General features: G+C 46.7%; 2 protein-coding genes across 9 annotated transcripts in view; one reads left to right on the top strand and one right to left on the bottom strand.

The window, feature by feature from the left end:
• Positions 1 to 13,687, bottom strand: part of INIP (INTS3 and NABP interacting protein) — a 65,281-nt gene extending 51,594 nt beyond the window's left edge. For 4 of the 7 annotated variants that reach the window (XM_074016803.1, XM_074016807.1, XM_065530201.2 and 1 more), the window contains exons 1-3: positions 13,198 to 13,687; positions 6,313 to 6,388; positions 968 to 1,071 (exon numbers count right to left, since the gene is read on the bottom strand). The gene's annotated coding sequence lies outside the window, so the exon portion shown is untranslated. Of the gene's footprint in view, positions 1 to 967; positions 1,072 to 6,312; positions 6,389 to 8,581; positions 8,704 to 13,197 lie in introns of all 7 variants that reach the window. The other 3 variants (XM_074016802.1, XM_065530204.2, XM_065530203.2) reach the window with 3 other exon arrangements.
• A 226-nt stretch (positions 13,688 to 13,913) lies between these two features.
• The window catches only part of SNX30 (sorting nexin family member 30), a 125,840-nt gene continuing 122,224 nt past the window's right edge, over positions 13,914 to 17,529 (top strand). For both annotated transcript variants that reach the window (XM_065530198.1, XM_005581045.4), the window contains exon 1: positions 13,914 to 14,300. In XM_065530198.1, coding sequence (XP_065386270.1) covers positions 14,145 to 14,300 — 156 coding nt within the window. In that variant the 5' untranslated portion in view covers positions 13,914 to 14,144. The remainder of the gene's footprint in view (positions 14,301 to 17,529) is intronic.

The following is a 17,529-nucleotide window of genomic DNA, read 5'->3' as shown; positions in this document are numbered from 1 at the left end:
TCCTGACCTTGTGATCTGCCCACCTCAGCCTCCCAAAGTGCTGGGATTACAGGCGTGAGCCACCACGCCCAGCCAGTGCTTTTATTTTTAATTGATTGATTGACTGATTGATTGAGACAGGGTCTCACTCTGTTGCCCAGGCTAGAGTGTAGTGCTGTGATCATGGCTTACTGGCTGCCTCAACCTCCTGGGGTCAGGTGATCCTCCCATCTTAGCCTCCCAGGTAGCTGAGACTACAGGCGCATGCCACCATGCCTGGCTAATTTTTGTTTCACCATGTTGCCTACACTGGTCTTAAACTCCTGGGCTCAAGCAATCTGCCCACCTTGGCCTCCCAAAGTCTAGAGCTTTTATTTTGATAGCACTTCATGTTTTTGCCAACACCGTTTTAGAGTACCTGTTTCTCAGTATTCTCACTAGCAGTGGATGTGGAGGCTGGTTGCCTCTGAAGCTGAAGCTTACATTTCAGGGCGTTTTTTGCTTGAACTTGTGAGTCCCATTTCCCCTGGCCCTGGGAGAAGCCTTAGCAATGTGCTCACAGGGTTGAAACTTGACAAAGTAAGTTATTTTAATGGCAGCCAGATAAGGACAACTGTACCGCTCCAGTCCAAATTCCCCTTCCCTTACTCTTGCCCTTGGGTTTTATGGCCTTGCAGTGGCTGCCGTTTGAAAGTTGAGCTCGGATACATTTATTTGAGTTTAGCAGGATGTATTTACAAGGTTTGCTGTCACTTCTGTGCATAGATAAGTTACTGCTAGACATCCTGGTGTAGGTATGCTTCTGTGAAGATGCAGGGCCAGAGGTCACATCATGAAATAAATGTGCCTTGAGGCACTGGCACCAGATGAATGAGAGTACCAGAGAAGAAACAAAGTTTGAAACATAGAGCCAGGAGCTAGTCTGTAAAAAATTCTTCCCGTTGTCAAAGTTATATAGTTGTAAATGAATGAATCACTCACTACTCACCGATGACTAACAAAACTGTAAGTTCTCTTCTATCAGGAATATCCTTGATAATGCAACATACACTCACCATATAGATTTTTTTCTTTCTTTTTGGTGGAACATACCTGAAACAGAATAAGAATTCCTGGGTTTGTAGGCCAAAAAACTGTAACAGTACACAAATAGCAAGAATGTCTGGTGGTAAGCCTGCTGAGGTATCGGAGGGCATTTTAGCACATTACCAACAACAAATCTGAAGTTGAAATAAAATTTTGTAAACTATTAATAATAAAAAAGCAAAGCAAATTTCAATCAGCCATGCTAGAAGACTTCATTATCTTTCTATTCTCTTTAGAAAATAATACCATAAAATAGTTGTCCTATGAAGAATTTAGTAAAGAATATGCATTTAAAGACTATGGAAAATAGTATGATAGAGGTGTGCCAGGCAGCTAATCATTTTAATACTTTTGTGATGTTTGTCATATTTATCAGTTTTGTAAAAAGTATAATTGTGGCTATTTATTTTCTAAATGAATATTCAGCTTTGTATCAGGGTTTTTTGTTTGTTTCTTTGTTTTTTGAGACAGGGTCTCTCCCTGGTCTCCCAAGCTGAAGTGCAGTGGCATGATCATAGCTCACTGTAGCCTTGAACTCCTGGGCTCAAGTGATCCTACCACTGCAGCCTCCTGAGTAGATGGAACTACAGGTGCACATCACCATGCCCAGCTAATTTTAAAAATTTTTCATAAAGACAAGGTCTCCTTATATTGCCCAGGCTGGTCTCCAACTCTTGGGCTCAAGCAATCCTCCTGCCTTGGCCTATGAAAGTGCTGGGATTACAGGCGTGAGCCACAGTGCCTGGTCTTGTACCAATTTTTATATTTGAAATTTTGAATTCTTTTTCTTGAAGAAGGCCCCCCCAAATTGTTTAAATTTCATAAAGCATGAATCCCTACCTATTATTTATTGGTCTTTTAACATTTGCTGGTAGGACAAGCAAAAATTGTATGCTTTTGTTTTCACCAACATTTTATTGATCTGTAGTGAGACTGAATACATATTTTGACCATTTATATTTCTTCCTTCTTGAATTGACTATCCATAGCCATTTGTCCATTTTTTAATTTTTGATCTCTAGTGAGACTGAATACATATTTTGACCATTTATATTTCTTCCTTCTTGAATTGACTATCCATACCCATTTGTCCATTTTTTGATTTTTTAAAAAATTAATTTTAGGGGCTCTGTATTGTATTAAAGATATTAATACCTTGTGAGCCTGGGCGTGGAGGCTCATGCCAGTAATCCCAGCACTTTGGGAGGCTGAGGTGGGCAGATCACTTGAGGTCAGGAGTTCGAACCAGCCTGGCCAACATGGTGAAACCCTGTTTCTACTAAAAAAACAAAAATTAGCTGGGTGTGGTGGCACGTGCCTATAATTCCAGTTACTCAGGAGGCTGAGGCAGGAGAATCATTTGAATCCAGGAAGTAGAGGTTGCAGTGAGCTGAGCCTGTATCACTGCACTGCAGACTGGGCGACAGAGCAAGCCTCCATCTCAAAAAAAAAAAAAAAAAGATATTAATACCTTGTGGGTCATTTGTGTTCCAAGTAACTTTCTCCAGATTATCATTCATCTTTTTTTTGTAACAGCTTTATTGATGTCTAATTCATATGCCATATGGGGGAGGGGAGTAACTTTACAGTGGAGAAACCTGGCAAACACTACCTTGACCAGGCAATTAAGTTTAACATCCTCAGTGATAAGCCATGTTGACAGTACATGCCCTTGACATGATGATCTAGTTTGGATGTTTGTCCCCTCCAATCTCATATTGAAATATGATCCCCAGTGTTGGAGGTGGGGCCTAGTTAGAGGTGTTTGGGTCATGGGGGTGGGGGTGGATCCTTCGTGAATGGCTTGGTACTTCCCCATGGTAATGAGTGAGTTCTCACTCTGTTAGTTCGTGAGAGAGCTGGTTGTTGTTGTTTTTGAGACAGGGTCTCACTCTGTCACCCATACAGGAGTGCGGTGGCGTGATCTCAGCTCACTGCAGCCTCCACTTCCTGGGTTCAAATGATTCTCATGCCTCCGCCTCCTGAGTAGCTGGGATTACAGGCATGCACCACCATGCCCAACTAATTTTTGTATTTTTAGTAGAGATGAGGTTTCACCATGTTGTCCAGGCTGGTCTTGAACTCCTGGCCTCAGGTGATCCGCCCACCTCAGCCTCCCAAAGTGTTGGGATTACAGGCATGAGCCACCACACCTGGCAAGAGAGCTGGTTGTTTAAATGAGCCTGGGACCTCCTCCTCTCTCTTGCTTCCTCTCTTGCCATGTGATATGCTGGCTTCTCCTTTGCCTTCCGTCATGATTTTATAAGCTTCCTGAGACCTCACTAGAAGCAGATGTTGGCACTATGCTTCTTGTATAGCCTGCAAACTGTGAGCCAAATAAACCTCTTTTCTTTCTTTCTTTCTTTTTTTTTTTTTTTTTTTTGAGAGGGAGTCTCACTCTGTCACCCAGGCTGGAGTGCAGTGGCTCGATCTCGGCTCGCTGTGAACTCCGCCTCCCGGGTTCACGCCATTCTCCTGCCTCAGCTTCCTGAGTAGCTGGGAATACAGGCACCTACCTGCCACCATGCCTGGCAGGTATTTTTAGTAGACACGGAGTTTCACCATGTTAGCCAGGATGGTCTCGGTCTCCTGACCTCGTGATTCGCCTGCCTTGGGCTCCCAAAGTGCTGGGATTACAGGCATGTGCCACCACCCCCAGCCATAAATCTCTTTTCTTTATAAATTATCCAGTCTCAGTATTCCTTTACAGCAATGCAACACAGATTAACATATATGATGTGATTAGAATGGCACTTTACTGGCCAGGTGTGGTGGCTCATGCCTGGAATCCCAGCACTTTGGGAGGCTGAGGCAGGTGAATCATCTGAGGTCAGGAGTTCGAGACCAGCCTGGCCAACATAGTGAAACTCTGTCTCTACTAAAAATACAAATAATTAGCTGGACATGGTGGTGCATGCCTGTAATCCCAGCTGCTCTGGAGGCTAAGGCAGGAGAATCACTTGAACCCGGGAGGTGGAGGTTGCAGTGAGCCAAGATTGCACCATTGGACTCCAGCTTGGGCAACAAGAGCAAAACTCCATCTCAAAATAAATAAATAAATAAATAAATAAATAAATAAAAAGCAAAAGGCACCTTACCTCGGTAGTCTTCCTCCCAAAAACCCCTGAACTCTACTTTATCCATGAGGACAATATCAGACAAAACCAAACTGAGGGACAATCTACAAATTACCTGATGAATACTTTTCAAGACTGTCATAAGCAAGGAAAGTCCGAGAAACTGTCACAGACCAGAGGAGGCTAATGAGACATGACTGCAAAATGTAATGTGGTATCCTGGGTGGGATTTCAGGATAAAAAAAGAACTTTGAGGAAAATCTAGTTAAATAAAAATAAAGTATACAGTTTAGTTAATAGCAATGTGCCAATGTTGACTCTTCAATTGTGACAAATGTACGAGAATGATATAGGATGTTAACAACGGAGACACGGGGTGAGGAATATGCAAAAACTCTGTATTATCTTTGCAAGTTTTCTGGAAATCCAAAGTATTCTAAAATTAAAAGTTTAAATTAAAAGAGGAGAGGACAATTATTGCTAGCCACATCCTTCCTCAGGGAGTATATCTATGCCAAGAAAGCATCCTGCCTCCAGAAACAAAGAATTGGTACCTCTACAACCTAGTGCTTAATTTGAACCAATTATGTAGGTGGTCAGGAAGGAGTTGTGAGAAATCATTTCCCCTGTCCAAATCTTCCTGCTAGCTCAGAGAAGCCTTCCAAAGGAAGCCTTCCATTCTGGCTGTCCTGGCCACACCATGCGTCCCACCCAGCAAGCACCATGGTTCATAATGACAACAGTGCCCACCCAGATGCTGCCCAGGATTACCAGAAGGCTTATTCTCTGGACCTGTTGCTTCTGGGTCTTGAACCCTGGCTCTGTTCTTGACCTTTGTCATTTGCTTTTGCCACCACCACCATTCCCCTTGCTTTAGTGACTAATTCAGACCCCTGACTGTGGTTCTCTGGTCTCGGGTCCTCTCTTTACTCAGCTCTGCACAATCAATCCCTTGGTTTCTGTACCACCTAGAGCTGTAGGTGGGAGATATTCCTTCCATCCTTCTTTACTTTTTCAACTAGCCAAGCCCAACTGGGTCTCAGCTGGAAGGAGGAGTGGACATTGTGTAGCTTTTTTTTTTTTTTTGAGACAAGAGTCTCGCTCTGTTGCCCATGCTGGAGTGCAGCGGCACGATCTTGGCCCATGCAACCTCTACCTCCTGGATTCAAGCGATTCTCGTGCCTCAGCCTCCCGAGTAGTCGGGATTACAGATGTGCACCACCATGCCTGGATAATGTTTGTATTTTGTTTTAGGAGAGACAGGGTTTTGCCATGTTGGCTAAGCTGGCCTGGAACTCGTGGCCTCATGTGATCCACCTGCCTCAGCATCCCAAAGTGCTGGGATTACAGGTGTGAGCCACTGTGCCCGGCCCGTCTCCGACTTTCATGAGTGGTGGTGGTGGTACTTTTCTGCCTGCCACATCACAGGAAGCTCTGAGTGGGAGCAGAGGGGGAAAACCAAGCCTCCTACCCTGCCAATCAGGAAATCCTGAAATCCTAGCATAATTCATTGCCTTATATAGCTGGGGGGAATGGGGAAGCCCTTTCTTTAGCGAGTCACCTCATCTGGATCTATAATCTGGGCACGAAGTATAATTTTATTGCTGTGCCCCCAGCACTGTCTTGCTACACTGCTAGGTTATGCATAAAGACAAGACCTCCTGCATACATGCTCTCACTACCTCTGTGTAGTGAGGACTTGTCTGCAGGCCTGGGTTACAAAGCACAGGAAGGGCTGGGCAGAGCTGGTATGGCTGGAGCTACCACAGTGGCAGAAGCTGGGGCAAGGATCTGGAAGTCAGTGGAATTCCAAGGTTTTCGGAAGGATTCGCAGGTCTACCTTAGGAAGCCAGGAAATCTGTTTTCTGTTTTAGAGCTTGCCCTCCATCTCTATAAAGCAGTGTTTCTCAATTTATTATTTGTTATCACTGCCCCTAAAGGGGAAGAGTTAATTAGATTTAAATGCTCCCTTAAAGAAAAATTAAATACTAAGGAATAGGGCTGAGCTTTATGGGGGCCACAGACCACTATAATATTTGTTTTTTGTTTTTTTTTTTTTTTGCTTCCCGGCCCCAAGAACCAATTTACATCCTTTTGCAGGTGACACTGGCTCTTTTGAGAATGCATGTTACAGAAGGATGGTACTCTTGCTGTGAACATTGCCACCTACCAGGTGAACTTTCTTCTTAGACTTTCTCCTGCTTGCTTGTATTCTTTGTCTTCTGAATCCATAAGGATGAGTTCACCTGCAAGTCACAGGGATTCAAATTAAACTGCCTGACACCATTTAGATGTTTATATTCTACAAAAGAAGTCTGGATTTAGATGCAGTGGCTCGGTGATGCCACCAAAGACACAGGCTCTTTCTATTTATCCACTCAGCTATCTATCCTCAGGGTATCCGGAATGTCTCCACTCATGGCCACAGAATGGCTGCAGCAGCTCCAGGCATTGGTCCACACATGATTGCATTTGAAAGGAAGGGAGAAGAGACAAGCAATGAAGCAATGAAGAAGGAGCAAATGACTCTCTGATAGTGGCTGACACTTCATCAGTCAGCAACTGATAGTGGCTGACACTTCTCTTTTTGCTTATTTCCTCCTTTCTTTGTCATTAAACTAGCATCCCCCAAATCCACCTGTACATCAATATGCATCAAAGTGGAAAGGATCATTGCCAGGAGCACTCTTGGTTGACCTCATGCAAATTACTACCTCTGGGCCTCAGCTTCCTCACTTTTGAAGTAAGGGTCAAAGACTAGGTGCCCTTTTTAATGTAAACTTCTTATTGAAGTAGAACATAAGGGCTCACAAATCAAAAATATACTGCTTGAAGAATTTTTTTTTTTTTTTTTTTTTTTTGAGACAGGGTCTCACTCTGTCACCCAGACTGGAGTGCAGTAGCATGATCTCTGCTCACTGAAACCTCTGCCTCCCAGGCTCAAGTGATCCTCCCACCTCAGCCTCCTGGGTAGCTGGGACTACAGGCACACACCACGATGCCCAGCTAAGTTTTTGTAGAAACAAGGTTTCACTATGTTGCTCAGGCTGGTCTTGAATTCCTGGGCTCATGCAATCTGCCCACCTTGGCCTCCAAAAGTATTGAGATTACAGGCATAAGCCACTGCACCCGGCCTGCTTGATGAATTTTTATAAAATAAAACAAACAAACAAAAAACCAAACAAGCCCCCAGATTAAAAACCAAATACCCCAGAACTCACTACTTTTCTGATTTCTCACACTACAGTTTTGCCTGTTTTTTAGCTTTATATAAATGGAGTCATAGAACAGATATTCTTTTATATTTAGCTTGTTTCACGCACTATTATGTTTGTGAGATGCATTCACCATGTTGTTCCTTCATTCTGTTGCGCAGTCTTCCATTATGTGAATGTACCACATTTATTCACGCATTCCTCTGTTGACAGCCATGTGACCTGTTTCTAGTTTTCGCTCTTACAAACAGCACTGCTGAGGAGATTCTTGGATCTGTCTTTTCGTGAATGTATGCATGCATTTCTATTGCGTTCTGAAAGTAGAACTGCTGGGCCTGTCATGTGTGATGTCCATGTTTCAGATGCCTTTTTTTTTTTTTTTTTAAGATGGAGTTTCACCCTTGTTTCCCAGGCTGGAGTGCAGTGGCGCAATCTGGGCTCACTGCAACCTCCACCTCTCGGGTTCAAGCGATTCTCGTGCCTCAGCCTCCCAAGCAGCTGGGATTACAGGCGCCTGCCACCACACCTGGCTAATTTTTGTATTTTTAATAGAGATGTGGTTTCGCCATGTTGGCCAGGCTGATCTTGAACTCCCGACTCCAAATGATCCACCTGCCTCAGCCTCCCAAAGTGCTGGGATTACAGGCGTGAGCCACTGCCCCTGGCCTCCAGATGCCTTTTAAGGATCACTCCTAGTGATGGAATCAAACACTCTCATGGAGGCACACAGCCAGTAAGTAGGTTTTCCATTCTATCCAAAGAATCACTGCTAATAACTCAGTGCCCGTGGTCTCAGTACTTGTCAGGTCCATATCTTCTGTAGCCCAACCTCTCTAACAGGTAGCCCTCACAAAAGAATACACATCCATGCCCACACTCCATACACCTGTGCTGGCTTGTAAAGAAAGCCAGGTAGCACGTATCCTTCAGTGAAAGGTGTTTCTATATCCAGATGTGGCCCAGCTACTAGGAGCCTTCAGGGTAGGCCAATGTTTTGGGGGCTCTGGAAAGCATCCACTCCTCTGTGATCAACTTCGTGACCAGACTTATGAAATGAAACTATCAGCCGGGCGCGGTGGCTCACGCCTGTAATCCCAGCACTTTGGGAGGTCGAGGTGGGTGGATCACGAGGTGAGGAGATCGAGACCATCCTGGCTAACATGGTGAAACGCCGTCTCTACTAAAAATACAAAAACAAAATTAGCCAGGTGTGGTGGTGAGTACCTGTAGTCCCAGCTACTTGGGAGGCTGAGGCGGGAGAATGGTGTGAACCCAAGAGGGGGAGCTTGCAGTGAGCCGAGATCACGCCACTGTACTCCAGCCTGGGTGACAGAGCGAGACTCCGTCTAAAAACAACAACGATAACAACAAAAATATCAACAGATAGGTTAGTTCATCTGATCTCTTTCCTTAAATCTTTTTTTTAATTTAAAATTTTTTGTGGGCACACAGTAGGTGTATATCTTTATGGGGTACATGAAATACTTTGATACAGGTATACAGTGCATAACAACACATCAGGGTAAATGGGATATCCATCACCTCAATCTTCCCTTATATTTTAAGTGCCTGGTAGAATGCTCACTAAAAATAATCATAAAAGTTTAGGAGCAAAAGGACCTTGTAATATAATTTTCTAATAGAAAACTGCTTTCTAAGCAAGTTTTCAAACAGGAAATGTATTTAAAGTAAGCACTTAAAGGTTTGGAATGTCAATTTATGGTTCAGAAACATGGAAGGATCTTGGCTGGGAGTGGTGGCTCACGCCTGTAATCCCAGCACTTTGGGAGGCTGGAGTGGGCAGATCACTTGAGGTCAGGAGTTCGAGACCAGCCTGGCCAACATGGTGAAACCCCATCTTTACTAAAAATATAAAAATTAGCTGGGCGTGGTGGTGTGCGCCTGTAATCCCAGCTACATGGAGGCTGAGGCAGGAGAATCACTTGAATCCGGGAGGCAGCGGTGACAGTGAGCTGAGATCACACCACTGCACTCCAGCCTGGGCAACAGGGCAAGACTTTGTCTCAAAATAAAAAAAAAAAAAAAAAGAAAAAGAAAAGAAAAATGGAAGGATCTGGATGGACTCATGCTAGGTTAAGAGAGAGAGAGAGAAGCTGGCGCAGTGGTTCACACCTGTAATCCCGGCACTTTGGGAGGCCAAAATAGGTGGATCACCTGAGGTCAGGAGTTTGAGACCAGCCTGGCCAACATGGCAAAACCCCATCTCTACTAAAAATACAAAAATTAGCTGGGCGTGGTGGTGTGCACCTGTAATCCCAGCTACTTGGGAGGCTGAGGCAGGTGAATTGCTTGAACCCGGGAGGTGGAGGTTGCAGTGAGCCGAGATTGCACCACTGCACTCCAACCTGGGTGACAGAGTGAGACTGTCTCACAAAAAAAAAAAAAAAAGAAAGAAAAGAAAAATGGAAGGATCTTGATGGATTGATGCTAGGTTAAAAGAGAGAGACAGCGAGCGAGATAAATGGAAGGAGCTAAGAGAACAATGTTTCTCAAGATATAGTCTGCAGATCAGCATCAGTGTAAGCATCACCTAAGAGATTAACATTTTTTTAAAATTAAAAATTAATTTAAATTAAAAATTATTCCAGGCCTCACTCCAGAAGCAGAATCTCTTGATGTGGGGCCTGGAAGTTTGCATTTTAACAAGCTCACAAGTGATTGTTAGGCACCCGAAGTTTGAGATTCGCAACACTGACTCCATGATTGTATTGTATAACTCACTGCATTGGGGTTTTCGTGCTTTGCAAGCCAGGAGCTTTTCTATATGGAGAGATAAAATGGTGCTCTCATTCACCCACAAGCCCCTCTGCTGGTTCAGTAGCAAGTTCCAATTTCTTGTTTGCAAAACTGTTCAGATCCTGGACTCAAATGGACCTTGTTTCTTTCCTGGGACATCATTGGCTGAATTAAATTGTCCACACAATTTTGTCTCTGTTGGGGATTGTGCCTTCTCACTTGCCCCCCTTGTTTGAGACAGCCCTCTGTGGTTTGCGACATGTCATCCTGAATGCTCTCTGAAAATGTCCTTTGTCCTCACCAGCCGTCCACTTCAGAAGTGGTGGTGTTATTCTGAGGCAGGGCTTGGGATGCCATATAGAATAAAGCTATGATTGTACTAAAAACCACCAGAGGATAAGCGGCTAATACAAACACGAAGAAGGCCTAAGCACACGCTGTACCAGGGGAGAGAATGAGCGAGTGATGCATTGAGACTGCTTTGTTTCTGAGGTCTGGGTGCTCACATGCAGCCCTGACAGGCTTGCTAGTGAGGTTGATAGGATTTGTTTGGTAAGCATACTAAATTCTGGGGCCCAAAGCCCTGTCTCCTGAAAGGTGCCAGCCTAAGTGTCTAAGATTCCTTATGGATTGGGAGGGCTCCATGCTGTGTTCTTGGGTTCTGGTGGCACTGGGGACCTCCCTCGCCCCTCATGCACACACATACATCTACTGTCTTCCTCAGCTCAACCCTAGAAATCCGTAAATTCCAACAAACACCAGAGCCTTCTGCTCTGACGGAGAAACGTTACACGTTTCCTCCTTTCCTCCTTAGCACCATGCTGTTTTTAAAACTTTTAGTAGCCTGTAATCCCAGCACTTTGGGAGGCCGAGGCGGGCAGATCACTTGAGGTCAGGAGTTCGAGACTAGCCTGGCCAACATGGTGAAACCCTGTCTCTACTAAAAATACAAAAATTAGCCGGGCGTGGTGGCACACGCCTGTAATCCCAGCTACTGTGGAGGCTGAGAGGCAGGAGAATTGCTTGAACCGGGGAGGCAGAGGTTGCAGTGAGCTGAGATCGCTCCACTGCACTCCAGCCTGGGCGACACAGCAAGACCTTGTCTCCAAAAAAACAAAACAAAACAAAAAGAAACAAAAAACAAACCTTTTAGTAGAAGCAAAATCACATGCTCTGGGACACTTATGTTATTTCAGTGACAATTTCTCACCACAGGGAACACTGAAATACCACAGGAAATGGTGAGTATGAATGGGCAGGGCTGGGCTAAATTTCATGGTGGAAACTTTCTACCAAAATACTTTCCATACAAATTCACTTTCTTTAGTTTTGATGACTACCCACTGGATAATTGTGGCCAGCTGCCATCGACTAACCAGAAAACTGGAAAATACATAAATAAACTGTAATAAACTATTTCATATGGCCTTTTAGGAATTTTGGATCTGGGCCCTTTTTTTGTTGGGAGCCTAGATAAGTGGTACTCCAATCTAAACTGAGCAAATGGAGGACTTTGGAGGTCAACATACACACACACACACAATGTATACACACATATATACACACAAATATATATATGTATATGTGCGTATATATATTTTTAAGACAGGGTCTCCTTCTGTTGCCCAGGCTGAAGTACAGTGGTACAATCTCACTCATTGCACCCTCAACCTCCCAGGCTCAAGCAATCCTTCCACCTCAGCCTCTTGGGTAGCTGGGACTACAGTTACGTGCCACCATGCTGGACTAATTTTTACATTTTTTATAGAGATGGGGGTGTCACTATATTGCCCAAGCTGGTCTTGAACTTATAGGCTCAAGTGATCCTCCCACCTTGGCCTCCCAAAGTGCTGGGATTACAGGTGTGAGGCACCCTACCTGATATATATATATATTCAACCAGACCCTACTCAGAATAGTAAAGCATATTTAATTACAAAAACTCTTTATTATTTCATAAGAATAGTAGAAGAAGTCTGACAGAAAGGGAAGGGAAGGTAGGTAGTTAACATTTAGGGAGCATCTATTCCATGCCAGCACTTGGCTAGGACTATGACATAAAGAATGCTATTTAACTCTCACAACCATCTCATAAGGTATTATTACCTGCTCTCCATTCTCCTCCTTTTCAGGTTAGGAACAGGTTCACTGAGGTTAGTAACTTGCTTATGGTCACCCACTTGTAGTGACAAAGCAGAATTCAAATGTGGTTCTTTTTTCACTTTCCCCTGGTGCCCTAAAGAGAAAGCTTGTATAGAGTCTTAATCCACACAGATCTCCATCATATTTAAGGCAGCCTGGTTGTTAAAATAAGTAGCACCATTCAATAAGAAAAACCTATGTTATACATCTATAGAATACTCATTTCTAGTTATATTGTGCTATTTGTTTTAATGCTAATTCAGAAGAACAGATAATAGGGTCTGTAGTAGTTGTAAGCAGTCCTTGAATGTGAAAGTGTTAACAATTTTAATCCAACTCCAAGAGGACCAGAACTTGGCATTCCTTAGATGCACCATTTAAAATTGTTCCCAGTGCCCTTTGAATGCTATTTTTTTCCCAGCCAAGGCAGGCTTATGTGGAGGAGATAAAGATGACAGCTTGAGGACTAAGGGTCCAGCCCTATATAAATTACATTGGGGGAAACAAGGGAAGGTCTTTGAAGCTCAGAGTCTCTGACTGATATTTTGGGTAGGTTTCAACCCTCTGCATTCTCTTCTACTTGTTTCTAGAGAAAACTGTGGTAGAGGCCTTAGTGAATCCCAGAGTCAAAATCTGTCATCACCTTTTAGCAGGTAAAGCTAGGCAAACCTTTGAGTTTGGAATGGGTAGGGAAAATGTGGTCCCTCACGATAAGCCTCCCTACCCATTACTTTGCTAGAGGGACTGAAAACCCTTTAAAGACTTGGCCTTGGAAACAGAAGATCTAGGGACAGGTAAGGTGGAAAAAGGAGGTTAATCTACACCCCAATGGGCTGGAAGTAACACCTTGACTATTTGCACCATGCCAGCAAATAAAGCTGAGAATCAGCTCAGCCCAAGGCCTGGAAAGGAAACACAAATGCATGAAAAATAACTTGAACCTCATGGTTCTTTCAAAAGTCTCTTCGGCGAAAGTGTGAGTTGAAGAGTCGTATATCATTTGCAGCTCTATCCTCATGCTCACTCTTCTGAGGTTTGACTTTACACAAACCTTGGTCAGCTGCAGAAGCAAGACACAATGGGGACCTCAGAGTGAGGCTGAAGACTCCCCACACCCCCTCCTTGAAGCCCCTTCCAGGTTCCCCACCCGATGTCCTCTAGCTCCTTTGAGCCTCGTCGCCCTTTATGCTATTCTTCCGATATGGGTCGTAATTCCGTCTATTTTGGGTTCTTCCTGCGCGTGCCTTAGAGGCCATAAGACCCTGACTCACGTGCGTGTCCTCAAAGCCGCCAGCCCCAAGCGTGGCTGCTGGTGGGCGCATCAGTAAAAGCGAGTGGAACGGAGCAGGCTCCTCCAACCTCTTTTCCACCTCTGATTTCCGTTAAACATTTGCTCCGCACGGCGGCCTCCGCGAGGCAACGTTGGACACTGGGAGGACAGACGCAGAGGCCCACAGCGCACTTCCTGCCGGGCGGGGGCGGGGCTGCACCTCCTCCCTCCCTCTCTCCCTCCCTCCTTCCCTCCCTCCTTCCCCACGTGCCCCCTCCCCGCTCCCCCCGCCCTCCCCGCCCCCTCCCGGGCAGCCGCGGCGCCTCGGGGGCGGGGCCGGAGCGGGTGGGCGGCGTGGCTGTGCGGGCTGGGCGCCGCGGCCGTGCTGCCAGCGGACCCGCGGCGGGCTAGGGCGCGGAGCGGGGACGCGCGGCGCGGAGCTGAGCGTCTCAGCGCCGGCAGACACTAGCCGGCGGGTGGCAGCGGCTCCCGGCCCGGCCGGTGGAAGGCCTCGGGCTGAGCGGCGGCCGAGCGGGGCTCGGCCCGGGGCGCTCGGGGAGCTCGCAGCGGCGGGCAGCAGGAGGAAGCGGCGGCGGCGCGTCCCGAGCGGTGCGCGCCATGGCGGGCGGGCCCCCCAAGGCCCTGCCGTCCACGGGGCCCCACTCCCTGCGCGACATGCCGCACCCGCTGGCCGGCTCCAGCAGCGAGGAGGCCGTGGGTGGTGACAGCACGCCCAGCCCGGACCTGCTGATGGCCCGCAGCTTCGGTGACAAGGTGGGGCGCCTGGGGCTGGGGTCTGGGAGGCTTATTTCGCTCCCCGTTGGGGGGATGATGGATCCGGAGCCTTCCTGGGCCTGGGGCCGCGCCCACCCTGCCGCCCCTTCCCGGGGGACTGGCGTGCCCTGGCCCCGGAGCTCTCGGCGAAAGCGTCTCCTCTGCCGCCTCCGCGGGGTCGCAGCCGCAGAGGGACGGGTTTCGCTGCCTGTGACTGGTCGCGAGCGCCGGTGACAGCTGGTGGGGAGGGGTCCAGCCTGCGTGTTGGGGCGGGAGGCGCGTGTGCAGGGCAGGGCGCCTGTGTCCTCGGATGGGGTTCCGAGTTCCTCCAGGTGCATCCCTGCAGGCTGAGCTGCTGCATAACTTGTAGCTCCTCCAGTTTCCTGAGACTGCACAGAAGCAGGAGTTCATGGCTTTCCGTGCTGGGACCGGGCAGCCCTGGGCTTACAGCGAGAGTCTTCTTCCCCCGAGTCAGTCATGTGGGGAGTGATCTTTGTTTAGGTTTGCTGTTTGTCCTGAGGAGTCACCTGACTCAGACCCCAGCCGGCGGCGGGAGGAGAGCCTCGTTGTGGTTTTCTGTCTGGGGCTCCATTCACCTCCGACGGCCTACCACTCTGTTTAGGTTTGGCAGCGGCTGGTTTTGTGGTTGATGGAAAGAAAGCTCGCCCTTTGACCTTCTTTGTACAGAGGGAGGCTCCAGATTTTCTTGGAGCAGCACAACCCTCCTGCTGCTTGGAGACACAGCAGAGTCCAGGCAGGGGTAAGGGACGGCCTCCTCCCTATCTCCATGGCCATTTCAGCTGTGAAGGGGACTTGAGCAGTGATTGTATCCTCGCTCCTGCTGTCGCTTAGTCGCTAACTGCAGAAATTAGCATTGTTCTCAGGTCTTGTGATCAAGATTTTCTCTCCCTAGTAAAATACTAAATGGATTCCCCCTTGTCCCAATATTAATGGGAGCAGGGGACCTAACTTTCTTCTCCCGTCAGAGGGGACACCATGTGGTACAGTAAAAAAATGAGTATGAGAAAATATAACCTGCCCGCCTTGCAGCACTTAAAATCACTAGAGAGTGGGACTTGACTTGATGTACCTTCTGCACAGGGTTTGTGAAAGCTGGGAGTGAAGTTCCAAAGCATTAGGGACAGGAACATTTAAAAAAGCTAATGGAGGCCGGGTGCAGTGGCTCACAACTGTAATACCAGCACTTTGGGAGGCTGAGGCAGGATGATTGCTCTGGGCCAAAAGTTTGAGACCTGCCTGGGCAACATATTGAGACCCCATCTACACACACACACACACACACACACACACACACACACACACACACTATGGTGGCATGCACCTGTAGTCCAGGCTACTCAGGGAGGCTGAGGCTGGAGGATTGCTTGAGCCCGGGAGTTCAGGGCTGCAGTGAGCTATGATTGCACCGCTGTACTCCAGCCTGGGCAAGAGAGTGAGACCCTGTCTCCAAAAAATGTTGAATGACTGAATAAATTTGCTTTCTTATGGACAAAAATTGGTCTTAAAATAGTGTAGGAACTGGGGTTAAACCTCATTTCCTTCTCAGTTCTGTGTAGGATACTGAATTAATTATCTATTGCTGTGTAGCAAATTACCCCCAAAACTTACCACCTGGAAATAGTGTCTGTGGGACAATCTGAGTGGTTCTGAATTAGGCCTTTCTTGAGGTTGCAGTCATCTGAAGGCTGGATTAGGGGAGGATCCACTTCTAAGCTCACTCACATGGCTGTTGGCAGGCCTTAGTTACTCTCCATAGGGCTGTTGGATGTGGCAACTGGTTTTCTCCCCTAGAGCAAGTGATCCAAGAGAGCCCAAGACTCTAGCCAGTCTTGTATAACTTACCTTGGAAATGACATGCCTCTGATGTATTCTGTCGGTCACACAGATTGACACTGGTACAATGTGGGGAGACGGTGTGAATACCAGGGTGTGCATACCAAGAGGTGGGGATCATTGGGCCATCTTGGAGACTGACTACTACAGATAGCTATTTTAAATATTTGCTTAACGAATCACTCATGGATGATACCTGACTCAGAAGTATGGGTGTTTTACTAGTAAGTACTTGGAAGACAAATTCTCCGTACCACCAAGATCTAGTTAGTGGTCAAGAAGTCAGTCTCAGGTCTAATTACTGATGGCTTCCTTTAAAGGGTCTGTTCTGTGTGGGAGGTTGAGTCTTGGAGGCATTCTTAATTATTGAATATATATGTATTTTTTGAGACAGAGACTCACTCTGTCACCCAGGCTGGAGTGCAGTGGCCTGATCCTGACTCACTGCAATCTCCACCTCCCTGGTCGAAGTGATTCTCGTGCCTCAGCTCTCGTGTAGCTGGGATTACAGGCGTGTGCCACCTTGACTGGGTAATTTTTGTATTTTTAGTAGAGACGAGGTTTCGCTATGTTGGCCAGACTAGTCTCGAACTCCTGGCCTCAAGTGATCTGCCCGCCTTGGCCTCCCAAAGTGCTGGGATTACAGGCGTGAGCCACGGTGCCTGGCCTAATTATTGAATATTTATTAAATCTCCTAACAGCTGTGGGGAGCATCTAAATGACACCATTCTCAAGGGCCCGATTTATAGTAAGCCACTTTTCCTTAGAGGCTAAGCATTGTAATTTCTTTCTCTGACTAGGAGTAACATTTTCCTTGAATCTTGGCATCCCCGTATGGTCTCATAACTCTGAAGAAATTTCTGTAGAGAGAAGCTAGCAAGCCACAGAGGTGAGTCAGAGCCAGAAGAAGGAAGCCTTCCCTGTGGCTGGCTTTCTCCTGCCTCAGCAGCATGAGGGTCATCAAAGGGGTGGTAGGACACTTCAGTGCTATGGTCTGTCTTTGAAAAGAAGCCAGTTTTGTCTTATTAGATACTAGGGTTGTGATCCTGGATGACAGGGATTCTGGGTCAGTTCTGGGCTAGAGGAATGAAGATTTGACAGGCTGATCATAGTACAGGGTTATTATGCAGAGGGGAATTGCTTTCTGAGGGGCCAAGATGGTGCTATGAACAGGGTAGCCTTGTGTCTTGGTCCAGCTGACACTTGTGAATGAACTCTGTAGTGCTTGGGTAGAAGAGAAAGACCAAATATGATGGACTGTCCACCAGTTTCTCAAATTTTTCAAATCATGGTGTGATGCCTCCCTTCATAGGCTCCCAAAGGAGGAATCCTTTCTATCTACCAGAGGTTGCCAGGACTAATTCTTTTGATGCCT

The sequence above is a fragment of the Macaca fascicularis genome, chromosome 15, assembly GCF_037993035.2.
Source record: "Macaca fascicularis isolate 582-1 chromosome 15, T2T-MFA8v1.1".
Classification (NCBI taxonomy): Eukaryota; Metazoa; Chordata; class Mammalia; order Primates; family Cercopithecidae; genus Macaca; species Macaca fascicularis.
Note: the sequence above shows the minus strand (reverse complement) of the source record. Positions and strands in the feature narration are given on the sequence as shown.